The sequence below is a fragment of the Lacerta agilis genome, chromosome 11 (assembly GCF_009819535.1).
Source record: "Lacerta agilis isolate rLacAgi1 chromosome 11, rLacAgi1.pri, whole genome shotgun sequence".
In the NCBI taxonomy this organism is placed as follows: domain Eukaryota; kingdom Metazoa; phylum Chordata; class Lepidosauria; order Squamata; family Lacertidae; genus Lacerta; species Lacerta agilis.
In genome coordinates this window covers 49,020,242-49,034,260 of record NC_046322.1, presented here as the reverse complement: position 1 = coordinate 49,034,260, position 14,019 = coordinate 49,020,242, and the positions used below count along the sequence as shown (strand labels likewise).

General features: G+C 43.5%; 1 protein-coding gene across 1 annotated transcript in view; it reads right to left on the bottom strand.

The window, feature by feature from the left end:
* Window positions 1–13,294, bottom strand: part of CHSY3 (chondroitin sulfate synthase 3) — a 98,274-nt gene extending 84,980 nt beyond the window's left edge. The window contains 2 exon segments of the mRNA XM_033164124.1: window positions 6,680–6,963; window positions 12,510–13,294. Of these exon segments, the coding sequence (XP_033020015.1) occupies window positions 6,680–6,963; window positions 12,510–13,287 (1,062 nt within the window). The 5' untranslated portion in view covers window positions 13,288–13,294.
* Window positions 13,295–14,019: the final 725 nt, after the last annotated feature.

Sequence of the window (14,019 nt, the reverse complement as noted above, 5' to 3'; positions counted from 1 at the left end):
TGATTTTAAAAAAATCTTTCTGATTTTATGTTCCTGAGGCACACAATAGTTTGTTATTTTGAATATTTTCTGTCCCTCACCCAGAGAAATTGGTTAACTGATGGTATAAAACAGTTGCAAATAAAATAAAAATAAATACACCCAAACAAGGGAACTCTGCCTTAAGGAACTTAAGAAGTCAGGGTAATAAACCAAGATTGCATACATACAGGAATTACATAAAGTACTTTGTGTCACGTTTACTGTGCTAGTCACTGCATCTGATAACAAAGAAAATCTTCCCATTCATTCCACAGTTCCAACCTCCTACAATTAGATAAATCCTACCTGTTTTTTATTTTAGAAAGCAGGAATCAGAGCGTATCTTTCTATATAAAAGCGGGGGGGGGGGGAATGAGTAAGTTCCTAAACCCAGGGAGAAAACACTCTTACAAATGGAAAAGCCAACATATACAATCCCAGTCTTCTTTACCTCTAATGGGAGAGAAAAAGATTATACTTAAGAGTTTCTAAAACCCTATCTATGCTCCAGGACTAATCTGAAGCTACCAACAGGTCGAAATTATTTTGGACTCCTAGCACTGCACCTCAGGCTTGAAATCAAAGAACACAGATCTATTCTTATACAATTATTTTCCAGTATTGCTCCTACGTGTGTCCTTCTTCAACCTTTTAAATTAAACACCTTATTGAATTATGACAACTCTTAAAAGATGTCACATTTTATAAACTAGGGAGACGCTCCAATAGTTATCTAAGCCGCAAGTTTCTCAAAGCAAAGAGGACCTCTGCTTTATAATGAAAATATGCTAGGTTCTTTTTGGAAAATAGCTGGATTCTGCAAACCACCTTATAACATCTCTTGATGGAGAAGCATATCTGAAACATTTGCTCAAGTTACCAGTTTTAAGCTATACTGGCAGCTACCATTGCCATTTTGACCAACAGAAGTGAGCTTAAATCTCCTTGGCACATAAAATTAAAATGCTATTGACAGTGTAATTAATCATTCAATATTTCTGACAAAAATTTTATTCCTAAAAACAAATGAGTAATTAAAAGAAGGCTCACATTTTTCACTGCTGTAACCTGAAGGCTGAGTCTTTGCTCTTTCCTCATGCGAGTTCCCTCCTCCTTTTAATGAATTAAGAGCAGGCAAACTATGGTTAATGTTTGTATTCAAACCACAGTGAGCACACTCACCTAAGCGTGGTTTCAAATTGTGATATTGTAAAGGGACACACTTAATAACAAAATCAAGATTTGGCCTGAAATGTGAAATGTTTTGAAAGCAGTAGAACTGATGTTCCACACCCCCAGTCCAAATTATGCTTACTAGATGTTGTTGTATTTAAATAATTCTTAAATGTTTATTTGCCTACAAATGATGATGCCACACATGTCTTCTTAGGAAAAGCATTCCATTTAAAAAAAAAAAAAGCCTTGCCTTAGTGAAACCACAACATAGGAAAAGGAAAAAGGTAAAGGACCCCTGGACCATTAAGTCCAGTCAAAGGTGACTATGGGGTACGCAGTTCCTCTCACTTCAGGCTGGGGGAGCCGGTGTTTGTCCGCAGACAGCTTTCCGAGTCATTTGGCCAGGATGACTTAAACCACTTCTGGAGCAACGGAACACCGTGATGAGTGCCAGAGCGCACAGAAACGTCATTTACCTTCCCGCCACAGCAGTACCTATTTACTAGTTGCACTGGTATGCTTTCAAACTGCTAGGTTGGCAGAAGCTGGGAAAGAGCAACTGCAAGTTAACTGACCAGGGGTCCTTCACCTTTACGTTAAACCACAACATACCATTGGCTAAAGCAGGATGCTAAAAGGGGGAAAGGCTCTCCTAGAGTATCTTGGTCCTAAGTCATTTAAGGCTTTAAAAGACCAGCACAAGCTTCTTAAATTGGGCTTGAAAGTGGGTAGACTATATCAATGTAGATTTTTCAAAATAATTATGGAGCAGCTCTTTCTACCCCCATGAAAATTATTGCAACTGGGTTCTGTACTAATGAAGCTTCTAGATTGCCTCGAAGAGTAACCACACATATAATGCATGACAGTAATATAGTAGTAGGTTACCAAAGCCTGCCTCATCATGGATAGGCTATCCTATCCAGGAACAGTCACTTTTGGCAAACGCTGAAGGTGGTAAAAAGCACTCTGGCCACCAGGAGCCCAAGTGAACGATAGATCAAGGAATACTTGTTCTTTCTGGGAGAGCACAACTCACTCCAAAGCAGAGTGAATGCCAGTTTCCAGGACCCAAGAGCCAGCCACCCACCTTCCCTCAGTCTTTTCCTTCTGTTTACATACTCTCTTCACTCCTTAGTGTACAATGACAGAACAAAGGAATGTCAAATTGTTGTTTTAAGATAATATTAATGCATGCAAGTGATGTGCACAAGCCCCAGAGCAATATTTGGCTCAGTGTTTCAGTTAGGCTACTGCTGTTTAACTAGGTAATAGGCATAAAAATGGGTTCTTGTTCATTAGCAATTTTACTAGCTCAACAGGCCAACACATGCAGCAAATAAGCATCAGCTTGCCTAATAGTGCAAGATATTAAGCTATTACATTCTGTAACTAATTTATCTTAACCCAAATACCAATGAAAGCCAGCTGGAAAAGCCACTACATCTATGAGAAATCATTAAAATATATTTAACAAATACAAAAACTATTAGAGAAACAATACAATATGGGGGGTCAGGAAGCTTCAAAAGCGATATTGCATGTTACTTAAGCTTCTATATTTGCATCCCCCCCCCCAGTATGGCCACAATGAGACACAACTTTAAACAATAGATTTGCATTGTGTGAATGAACAGCAGCAAGACTGGGGCTCACATGCTCATCTCTCCTATTCCAGTGTGTCTGGAAGGAGATTGGAAGCTTCCATTTTCATCCTAGACCAACTTTGGATCAGGATGTCATCAAATCCTCAACTGGAGAGTCTAAACTATGGCATGTTGAAACAAAGTAGCTTAATTAAAAACAGTTTGAAGTTAGTTAATTTCAGTAAGCCACAGTTATGACTAACCACAGTTTGTGCAGGTTCAAATGTCACATCTAGCTACAGTTAATCTAAAGGGGAAGCAAAAGTTTCATAACTCCTTGCAGCCATGCATGAGGGAATTTGTAAGCCCTGTTGCAGCATGTTCATAAAACTACAGTTTAGCAAGATGTCCAAACAATCCCATAATCATGTGTTTTTACTATAAGGACTCGAAAACAGATGGTACTAGTACATTATAGTATATTTGTAGTCATGCTGCACGTCTGAGAACGGATTCAGGAAATAAGTAATAACAGCTTGTCAGTGGAAAGTCAAAATGAACCGATTTCATTAACCCGGTATTTTCTGAGATAACCTTTCCCTAAACAAGAATTTTAATTACCTTTGCAGAGAAAAATACTGTAAAAACAAATCAGGTTCATGAATTCATTCTACTCTATATGGCAAGCAGCAGTTTCTGGAGGAAGATCTATGCTAAACTATAGTTTGTTAAATCATACCAAACCAAACCAAATACAAACCAAACTGATTTTGAAACCATATCTTCCCCCACCCCCCAAAAAAAAAACACACTGCTTCTCCACTCTTAAACAGACATCCCAATGCAGTTTCTTTTGTTGGAATTTGCTGTTCCAAGTGAGCCAAGTGACAAACGACACCTTCCTCATCTTTCTATCTTGAACAACATTAAGACAAACATGGGCCACGGTTGCCTGTATTCTCTGCCACACAGAAAGCAGCTGCAACCAGAATGCTGGGTTAGATAGAACAGGGGTGGGCAACTCCCAAGAGACTGTGATCTACTCACAGAGTTAAAAACTGGCAGTGATCTACCCCTGTTTTTAGGGGTTCAGGTCAAAGTTGTTGAGCTTTTTTCTTTTTTAGGGAGGAGGAAAGCCCTGTTGGAACTAAGTACAAGACAAGAAATGATAACGAAGTTGTCGTCACTCTGAACTAGCTTGGTTTGCTCTCACTGACATCACTACCAGGCAAAATCTGACAGGCATCACCTAAGAAAACAAGGTTCTTATTTCAAAGAAAAATGTAACTGAAGCAGTGGCTGTGAAGAAATTACGTACCAACCCAAAAGAGCAAGGCATTTACAGGGAATATTCCCACTCTGCCTGGCAGTCACATTTTCAAGCTAGAAATGTTTGACAGTGAGTATCAGTCTTTTTTTGTGGCATGTTCTGAGTATCTGATTCAAATATCCTCCATCACAGAGTTGCAGTGTGTTCAGAAATTTTCATATACAGCCCAAGGTTAAATGGCTATCCCAATAGTCAAAAGCCTTCATGTTTTAAGCCTTTTCAGGTTTTCCCCTGAACTATGTACCATTAATATGTATGCTCCCTCAAATTCAATGAAATCCTGTACTTAATTTAGCATTACACCATTAATCCCAGGGGATCTAGAGAAACAGTGTGCTAAGATAGTCAACATGAAATGAAAAGAATATATCTAAAATGCCAGTAGAGATTCTTCTCAAAGGACTTATTTTTAAGGTCAGCAAATAATCTGCACTCACTTTAAATTACTTTCAGCGAAGGCCCACTAAAGACAATGGAAGTACTTCAGCATTCGTGCACTGAAAATGTAAATGTACAGCCAACCAAATAAAAATGGTCACGTTCTCACTTTAAAGACCAACACATTATGCAAACCTATACATATTTAGGCTTAGCTACTAACATGAGTTTGACCAAACTGCGGGAGGCAGTGGAAGACAGGAGTGCCTGGCGACTGGCGTGCTCTGGTCCATGGGGTCACCAAGAGTTGGACACGACTAAATGACTAAACAACAAATACATACACTCAGGTTTAACCCCACTATATTCAGTGAGATTTACTCCAAGGTGGTTGTGCTTAGGATTGCAGCCTGAAATAATGAAGATGAACTCACAAGTAAATGTTTTGGATAAAGCAGGTGCACATCACCTTACTTTCCAAAGCTCAAAACAGATCCTTGAATAATGCCCTGAAAAACACCTGAAATTAGTATTTTCCTCCCAAAGGTCACGACTCAATTAAGGAGTTTCATTGAAATAATTATAAAGCTGATATTTTACATATTACATTTTAATATATTAAACTGGTTTTAATGTATTTATAGAACGTAGATGTTTAGAAGTCATAGGCTTTACTTAAAAAATACATTCAATCAAAAGAACAGGGTACCCTTAGCTGAAATTTGCTGTATAATGCACAAATCCAATTGCTCTTCTGCTGTTTTGTTTTTCATGGCACATAACCTCTTTCACTGGCCTATTTAAATTGATTTTTTTTCACTACTTAATGAGATAGTGACACAGGGGCAAGCATATTCTAATACTAAACCACCAGCACAAAAACATGGATCATATGCATAATAAAAGTTATGACTGTTTATGTCATCCGCTGATGCTACGCAAAATCTAGGCATGTCGCCTTGCTGAAAAGTTACGGCGATTAATAACTTGATCCTGACCACGCTCGCTCAGTTGTTTTCATTTAATTTCGACAAAACATATATCAAATGTGCATAGGGCTTCAAGCTTGGTACAGATTTTCACAACTGGTTGGTTTTTTTTTAGGGTGGGCTATGGAGTTTTTCTGCTCCATGTATATTAAGCAGACATACAGTAGTTTCATCACACTCCTAAATTGGCTCCCCTCATCATAGGGGGTTGATCGGTGTCACCAGAGAATGGACCTATATAGCAGGGGGGGGGGCAGGAAATGAGGCAAAGCAGTTATGTTTTAAACCAGGGGTCAGCAAACTTTTTCAGCAGGGGGCCGGTCCACTGTCCCTCAGACCTTGGGGGGGCGGACTATATTTTGAGGGGGGGAGAACAAATTCCTGTGCCCCACAAATAACCCAGAGATGCATTTTAAATAAAAGCACACATTCTACTCATGAAAAACAGGCTGATTCCCGGACCGTCCACAGGCCGGATTTAGAAGGCGATTGAGCCAGATCCGGCCCCCAGGCCTCAGTTTGCCTACCCATGTTTTAAACGGCCACTTCTCCCACCCATCCTGCTTACTCAGCTCTCACCTCTGGCATTGTTTCAAATACAGTGGTACCTCGGGTTAAGAAATAAATAAATAAATAAATAATTTATTATTTGTACCCCACCCATCTGACTGAGCTTCCCCAGCCACTCTGGGCGGCTTCCAAACGAATGTTAAAACAATACAGCATTAAATATTAAAAATGTCTGTTCTTAACCTGGAACTGTTCTTAACCCAAAGCCCACCTTAGCTAATGGGGCCTCCTGCTGCTGCCGCACCGCCACAGCCCAATTTCTGTTCTCATCCTGAAGCAAAGTTCTTAACCCGAGGTACTATTTCTGGGTTAGCGGAGCCTGTAACCTGAAGCATCTGTAATCTGAAGCATCTATATCCTGAAGCGTCTGTAACCTGAGGTACCACTGTAACCATTTCCCCCTCTTGTTTCCTTTATTCAACCGCCATTTTAAAACCTGCCTTCTCTTTTGCTCCCCCACCCCCCAACCTGACTTCATGCAAATCCAGGATTGTGGTGGGGCACTACAAATCCTCCAGTGTGGTGGCATATCCTCCAATCAGGACTGTGTGATGACAGTTTTGCATTTCTATGTATATAGGAAGACGTTTAACTTCAAAAACCACCATTACTAATCCACTCTTCCTTACCTCATATGACCAGACACACTGAGTTCCACCAAACCTCCGAACACATCGGCCCACTTCCACATCCTCGTGAGTAGTGTACATTTCTCGAAGGCATTCACCTATATGTGGCACCATCCTCCTAAGAACTTCACGGCTGAAGATCATCCCAGGTCCTCCCATGCAGAAATTCTCTCCTGGCTCAAGGCCCAGTTTTCCAAGTTCTTCAATATTCCCCAGTCCTGTCTGGCCCAAATAGAGAGGTTTACTGCTGTTCAGTGACCGAAGGAACTCTTCCAATTTTTCCCCTGTAAGAAAAAAAGAGAGATAGGAAATATTGTTTATGCCACACCATCAAGATAATTCTGTCTTTCAACATTACAACTATAATCACTTGCTCTAACACAGCAATTACCTCTCTTCCGCTTCAAATGAAAGCATACCAAGGCAAGAGGGAGAACAGGACAGTAGGACTTTGAAAAACTTTCTACATGCTATTGGGGCCATGACTGCCTGTCATACTAAGGCTTAGTCCCTAGAACCAGTAAAAGGCACTTCTGCTTACACAAGGGGAAATCAGATTCCTACCATTTCCTACCTCCATCACCTCCAGTTGCATCCTCCTACACTGGATTTCAAACTTTATGAGCAACCTTTTCATGATCTGCAGTGGGATAAAGGGAATGGAAAGCCCCATGCAAGCAGAACTCTACTCTTGAGTTCTGTGGATATAAACTAATTCCCAGATTCAAGAGTTAAGTGGCAAGCTTAAATAACACCAATGTCCGCCATCCACTTTATCCCCACTTGGCTACTGATGCAACTCTGCCAATTTCCCCTTCCTTTGTGGCTGTTACCATCATATACACACTGTGAGTTTCTAGGCATTCCAGCGCCTGGGTGGAAGAAAAGCACACCTAAACTTAAAATGGTTCGGTGATCCATTCATCCAACTAGATCCAAAACCATAAAGGGAGGTAAGTAACTACAACAGTGGCACGAGAAGAATATGGAAAAGGTTGAGGAAGAGCCCAAGCAAGCAAAGTTGGAGCATGCGCCTTTTTTATAAAATAAAATTACCGACATAGACGTATAGTTGCAAGACTGAGCACTGTTTATGACAATGAAAAATACTGCAAGTTACAATAAGGGACTATAACTATACACTTTCCTTAAAGTAATCCCACTAAAATAAATGGAATTTAATTCTAATTGAACTGCAAATTAAATTTAAAATAGAGGGCAATGGTTATATAGATAATGAACTTTATAAAACCTTTTAAAGGGGAAGGGCCATGAAATGTAGCAGTGTATTTGCTTTACATACAGAAGGCCCCAGGTTCGATTCCTGGCACCTCCAGATAGGACTGGGTATGACCTTCTGCCTGAAATCTTGAAGAGCCAATGCAAGTCCATGCAGACAGTACTGAGCTAGATGGTTTGACTCAGTATAAGACAGCTTCCTATATTCCTCTTTTGATTCTGTTGCAGGCTACCGCAATGTCACTGTTGCAGAGCAGTGTTATAAACTCAGATACTGTATATACGCTAGGGACCAAGTGGCTCCTTAAACCAGGGTTACAGTTGCCAAAACGGAATGCCTGGTTGCCATTTTTGGGCGAGATGCCTCAAAAGTCTATTTTTCAATACAACCTTTTGGTTCCTGAAATTTGGTCCGATTGTGCAGATCAAATATCATGGGCAGAATTCTACAGGATGTGTTGCTAGTGTGTGAAAACAGTCAAGATCCAAGGATCTCCAGGCATGCACCTCCAGATGATGGAGACGTCAGGCACCATCCTGGCGCCCGGACATCTTCACTTGGTCCCAATAACCAGGTGCAGTTTATGCCTAGCACCTGGCAAATTTCAAAAGCTGCTGCAGAGTCCAATGTTACATTTCAAATTATTATTTTTAACCTTTTTAAAAAGTTTAGCCTTGGTGAATAAGTACATGTTCCCCTGCACTTCATGGCTGAATGCTAACTTGAAAATTGACACTTGTAAAGAAGGCCATTTCATATAAGGAAACACTGTTTGTTTGTTTGTTGTTTGTTTATATATAGAGAGAGGGGGATTATCACAGTGCACATATTAAATACTCTTGATTCTTTTTGCAGTGTAACTAAAATTGATCCACCTCATTATCAATTTCACAGTCTTTTAACATCACTGGTAATATTGACCATTATTTGCTACATAATAACAGTGTGTGACATCCAACCTTAGCCATACTCAGAACATACCCAATGAAATCAATGGACTTGAGTTTCTTAAGGAAGTACACCAAAACCTTGAGCACTACTTTAAAATTTCTGTACTCAAGCACATACTCTCTGGATTTACAATAATAAAACATGTATACTGTCAGTAGCCAAAGCCAGCTATAGTCAAAGGACGTGCATTCCCATTTGCAACAAGCGACACATCCGTCCACTTCAATGTGGTCAGGTAAGCATCCTAATGCACGTAGAGATGTGCATCTGGAAGTACATCAGCAATGTGCACAAAGGGAGGGTATTTATGCATGCAGATTCTGTCCTGATGAATCTGTATAAAGGTTTCCCACAATAGCCTGCTGCAAACCCAGACCAGGAATGTGACAAGTTGCCTATCTCTATTAAGAGCTGAAGAGGGGGAAAGATTGTGAACAACAACAAAAATGCACTGAATTAACTTGCCTAAACATAACATATACTTTACAATTTTTTTACTTTTAACTTCCTTACTTTTAAAATGGGGGAAATATTTAAAGTCATTAAAGAACCGAAGCATTTGCATTCCAGTTCCTAAGTTAAAACAGCAGTGGATAACCAACACGTAATGCTACCTGTATACTTACAAAGGGTAAGATGAGGATGGACTGCCACCCTTAGGTTGCAAAGCTGAGTGATGCAAGAAATTCAACTGTAGCATACTAAAAACAAACGTTGAATTCCTATCAACACTAAATTAACACCTCCCTAGCATTTTATTTTACACCATGTTTATCTCCCGCCTTTTTTCCCGATGGGGGCTCAGGCAGATTATTTATTTTACTGGAGAGGCCAGAGAGCAATTATGTTCTCTGGACAAAATTTGACAGGTTTCAGCACCATTTTTTTGTTAACTCGTGGTTATATATGCCTGTTCAAATGTAGGTTCCACGAGGTTCTATGTGCTTTACTACCAGTAAATGTGTACAGGGTTGCAGCCCAGGACACATGTGTTCCTAGAAGGCTATATTCCCAGTTGGTCATAGAGATCACGAAGGCGCATAGTTGAGCAAAAAGATGCCTTGGTTCCATAACTGATATTGATATTCCTTGAAAAGTCTTGAGACCAGTCAATTCCTTTGGCCTTGTAACTTAAATAAAGTTCCAACTAAAGAACAACACTGGTAACCAGTGCAATACAGAAATATGGAAACGATAACATCTGGATGATGACACTTTGACCATTTGCTGTCTCTGTAACGCATAAACAGTTACTTTTAGGGAAACTAAGAACTTTTTAACCACATCAGGGACTGAAGGGAATGCTTCAATCTTATTTCTAAGAGGAAATGACATTCCTTACTACTTATGGATGGAGGACTGATTATTATGCTGACAAGCACATTACTTCTGAAACACATGCTCCTTCCTGCAATGCCCAGAGCTACGGACACCAGGATCTCAACATGTCAGTGGCACAACATGCCAAGTGATCTTGAAAATAAGCAAAGAATTGAAGGATAATTCCAGTATTTGTTGTTAATGACATTAAAGAAATGTTTACATGTTGCTGAGTACAAAACTATTGGCTATGCTTTCTAAATCTAAAAGAGAATAGATTACGTATGGATGAGGAATCATAATCTTGTTTTACACCCAGTTATTGGCATGAATTATTCCTTGCACTTTCAACCTCTTGCCTTGTTAACTTCTCTTCCCTTCAGCCTGTCACAACAATGTATGCATCCTACAACTTTCTCCGTCCACTTCCAGCTTCACCTTGCAAAACTTTCTGAGACAATAAACTGGTTGTCTTTATACTTAAGCACTGGATTCCAGCTCTTCTGCTGGAAGTCATCACACACCTGCAAATCCTTAACAAGCTGCAGACCATAATAGCTTTCATGCCATTAAATACCACATCAGACTGCATATACTGCTAGGAAGAAATCCAACTCATCCACCTTCTACCAGTATAATTCTATAATAGTCTAATAATAATACACAACAAAATAGTCCTAAAGCTTCCTAGTTGTTGCCACAGATCTCCCATCACACTTTCAAGCAAGTCACAGTTTCTGTGACTACAGTACTTCAGAATTTACTGTGAACATCACTGCTCTTGATAATATGTTAATGCAGGTAAAATCCAAATTAGTAGAAATAATAAGTGAATGTGTGTGTATTTCTATCAATTAAGGCCAGAGGGAAGACTAGGTTTGTTTCTTTCATCCCACACTGCAGGTGACTTAAGATTCTTCCACAAAATGGGCTCTCATCCAAGGGAAAACAGAGCCTAAAACTCTGACAAACACTGACAGGTCTAAGCAAAGTCTGGAGTTTAGAAGGTGGGGCAGGGACCTGCATAGGCAGGTGTATGCTCAACAAAACCACTAGAGATCTAGGAAGCCAGCCACACTGCCACACTCACTTCTATTTTAAAAAGGGGTCATTAAATGGCAAAACTTTCCAAGTTATTTATTGCAGGTAGGATGCAGCAGAAAGCTACCCAAAGCACCTGAGATTCTAACCAACTTGTTGAAACCTAATGCAACAAACTCAGCTTTGCAAAAAAAAAAGGGGGGGGTACATCTCAAGTGTGTCCTTTTTTGACAACTCTGCAAGGTAAGCCAATGGAGAAAGGGCCTGAATAGGATAGGTGCTACTCTTAATCACTTGTAGGTTGCAGCAGGAGTGCCAACTTGGCCCTGCATCTGTGGGTGCCCAGGGTGCCATGCATTCTGCATGGCCCTGGCACTGAAATTTGCCCAACCCCTCATGGGGAATTTGGTGGGTGCTCAGTCACCCAGGGCACTGGCACCTATGGGCTGCAGCACATTCCTATTCATGTTTGCTCAGAAGCACTGAGGTCAGTGGGGCACATCACTGCCCTAACGCTCAGGATTGCAGGACACGTGTAAGCCGCCGCTCCAGAACAACTCCTAAAATGAGTGGCATCGAGTGTCCACTCTAGCATGCCCAGAAGGCCTGGTGGTCTACAGTTTCACATGTGCAGGCATCTACCGAGACCTTCTCAATGATGCTCCCATGCACCCTGTCCATGCTCAGGTCCACCTTGTTTAACCATACTTTGCACAGTTGTTCAGAGCTTAAAAACCCGGGGAATGTCAGCAGCAGGTCCAGGGGCTCGGCCCTTCAGCCCTGCCCTTCATAGGCTGCCATATGTTCAGAAGTGTTAACACTGCACACAGAAAACAGTTTGAGCATCATTTAGCAGGCCAAATGACAAATCTATTTCACACTTCCTCCCAAGAACATACAACTTGCATTATAAATTTCATGTTCATAAAAATACAGGGCTGCCATACGTCAAGGTTTTCCAGCACATCACTGGGATTTCAAAGGTTGAATTGATGTCCGGGGAAGGGGAATTTCCGAAGTCAATGGAGAAAAATCGAGGTTTCTTGGCAAGTCAATCTAAAACTGGGGGGGGGGGGGATGTGGAAGCTCAGCAACTTTGGGGGCTTGTCTTTAAAAAAGCTCAACAACTTTTTTTTGGGGGGGGGTTCCTTCAAAAAGAAGCTCATCAATTTTGGATCTTCCTAAAAAAAAAAAAACCTCAACAACTTCTGGGGTGCACTGGCTTTTACTTTTTGAAATCCGGCGACCCTATCCATCCCTCCATCTCTCCCTTTTCACCTTTGATGTAGACGTCGTCGTCGGCGCGCATGAACCACTCGTAGGCGTCCAGGTAGTGGTCGTGCATGTACTTGAGCATCATGAAGGACTTCTTCTGCGGCGGGTACGAGTCGTCCACGCCGGGCAAGGCGACCACGGGCAGCGGCCGCTCCCCCCTCGAGGCGGCAGGGGGCACCGAGCCTTGGCTGGAGAAGAACTCCACCCGGCCGGGGATGGAGGCGGCCCACGTCCGCTGCGCCGCCAGCGCGCGGCTGCCCAGGTACTTCTGCGCGGTCATCACCCCGACGTAGAGGAAGCGGCCGCTGGGCGCGCAGCCCGGCGCGCCCGCGTAGTCCCCGCTGCCGTTGTGGCTGCTGCTGCCGTGGCGCCCGGCGCCTTCTTCCTCTTCTTCCTCCTCCTCCTCCTCTGCCTCCGGCGGCGGCGGCGGCGACGGGTCTCCTTCTCCGGCAGCTGCCACGGCGAAAGCGGGCGCGGGCTCGCCCTCCGCGAGCGGCGGTTCCCGCCTCTGGTTCTCCCCTTCAGCCGCCTCAGGGCAGCTGCCTCTTGTCCCCGGGCAGCGCAGCCGCGCGGCCGTAGAAAGCGCAGAAGCGGCCGCCGACGACGCCGACGCCCGCCCCGGCGGAACTCACGCCGCCACCGCCGCCCCTCCTCCTCCGCCTCGCCTTTTCCTCTCGCTCAGCTCGGCCACTTTGGGGGCGACGAGCCACGAGGCGACGGTGAAGCCCAGCACCAGCCCCAGCGCCACGCTGAGCCACGGGCGCCGGGAGCGCGCGGCCATGGCGCTGGGGTGGGGTGGGGTGGCGGCGTCCCTCCCGCCCGCCGAGCTGAGGGTCCCGCTGCCGCCGCCTCTTCGCTTCTCAGCGCGCAAGCTGAGGCAGAGGAGGACAAGGCGGCGGCGGCTCCGAGCGAAAACTTCTCTCCCGCCGCCGGCGCAGCGGAGGCACACGTCGGGGCTTCGCTGGCGGCGGCGGCACCTGGTCGGCGCCGGCCCCTCCCACGGCCCGGCCTCCTCCGTGCAAGGGCGGCAGAAGAAAGAAGAAGAAGAAGCCCCTCAGCCAGCGAGCGGCCGCTGCTGCTGCTGCTGCTGTTGCTGGAGTCGAGCAGGGAGGCAGGCGCCGCCGCCGCTCGCGCCGCCTCGCTCTGCGCCGCCGGCCGTGGATTCCGAGCGCCTCCCTCAGGAAGGAGCGGCTACAGCCGGCGCCACTCCCACGGTGTGGTGGGGGGGGGGGCTGCTGCTACACGAGACTCCTCCGCAACGGCTTCTCCTCAAGGGAACCGGTTCTTTCCCTCAGAATTCCCAGGGCTGCCATACGCCCGGGTTTTCCAGGACACGTCCTGGAATTCGCCTCTGAAAATGGCCTCCGGGATTGTTGTTGTTATTATATTATTTTATTTATGTTGTTGTCATTATTATTATTATTGATATTATATATAGAGAGAGAGTTTCTATTGAGTTTTCAATTTTTACATCTCACCACAAACATTTTCCATCATATTCTCTATAATTCAA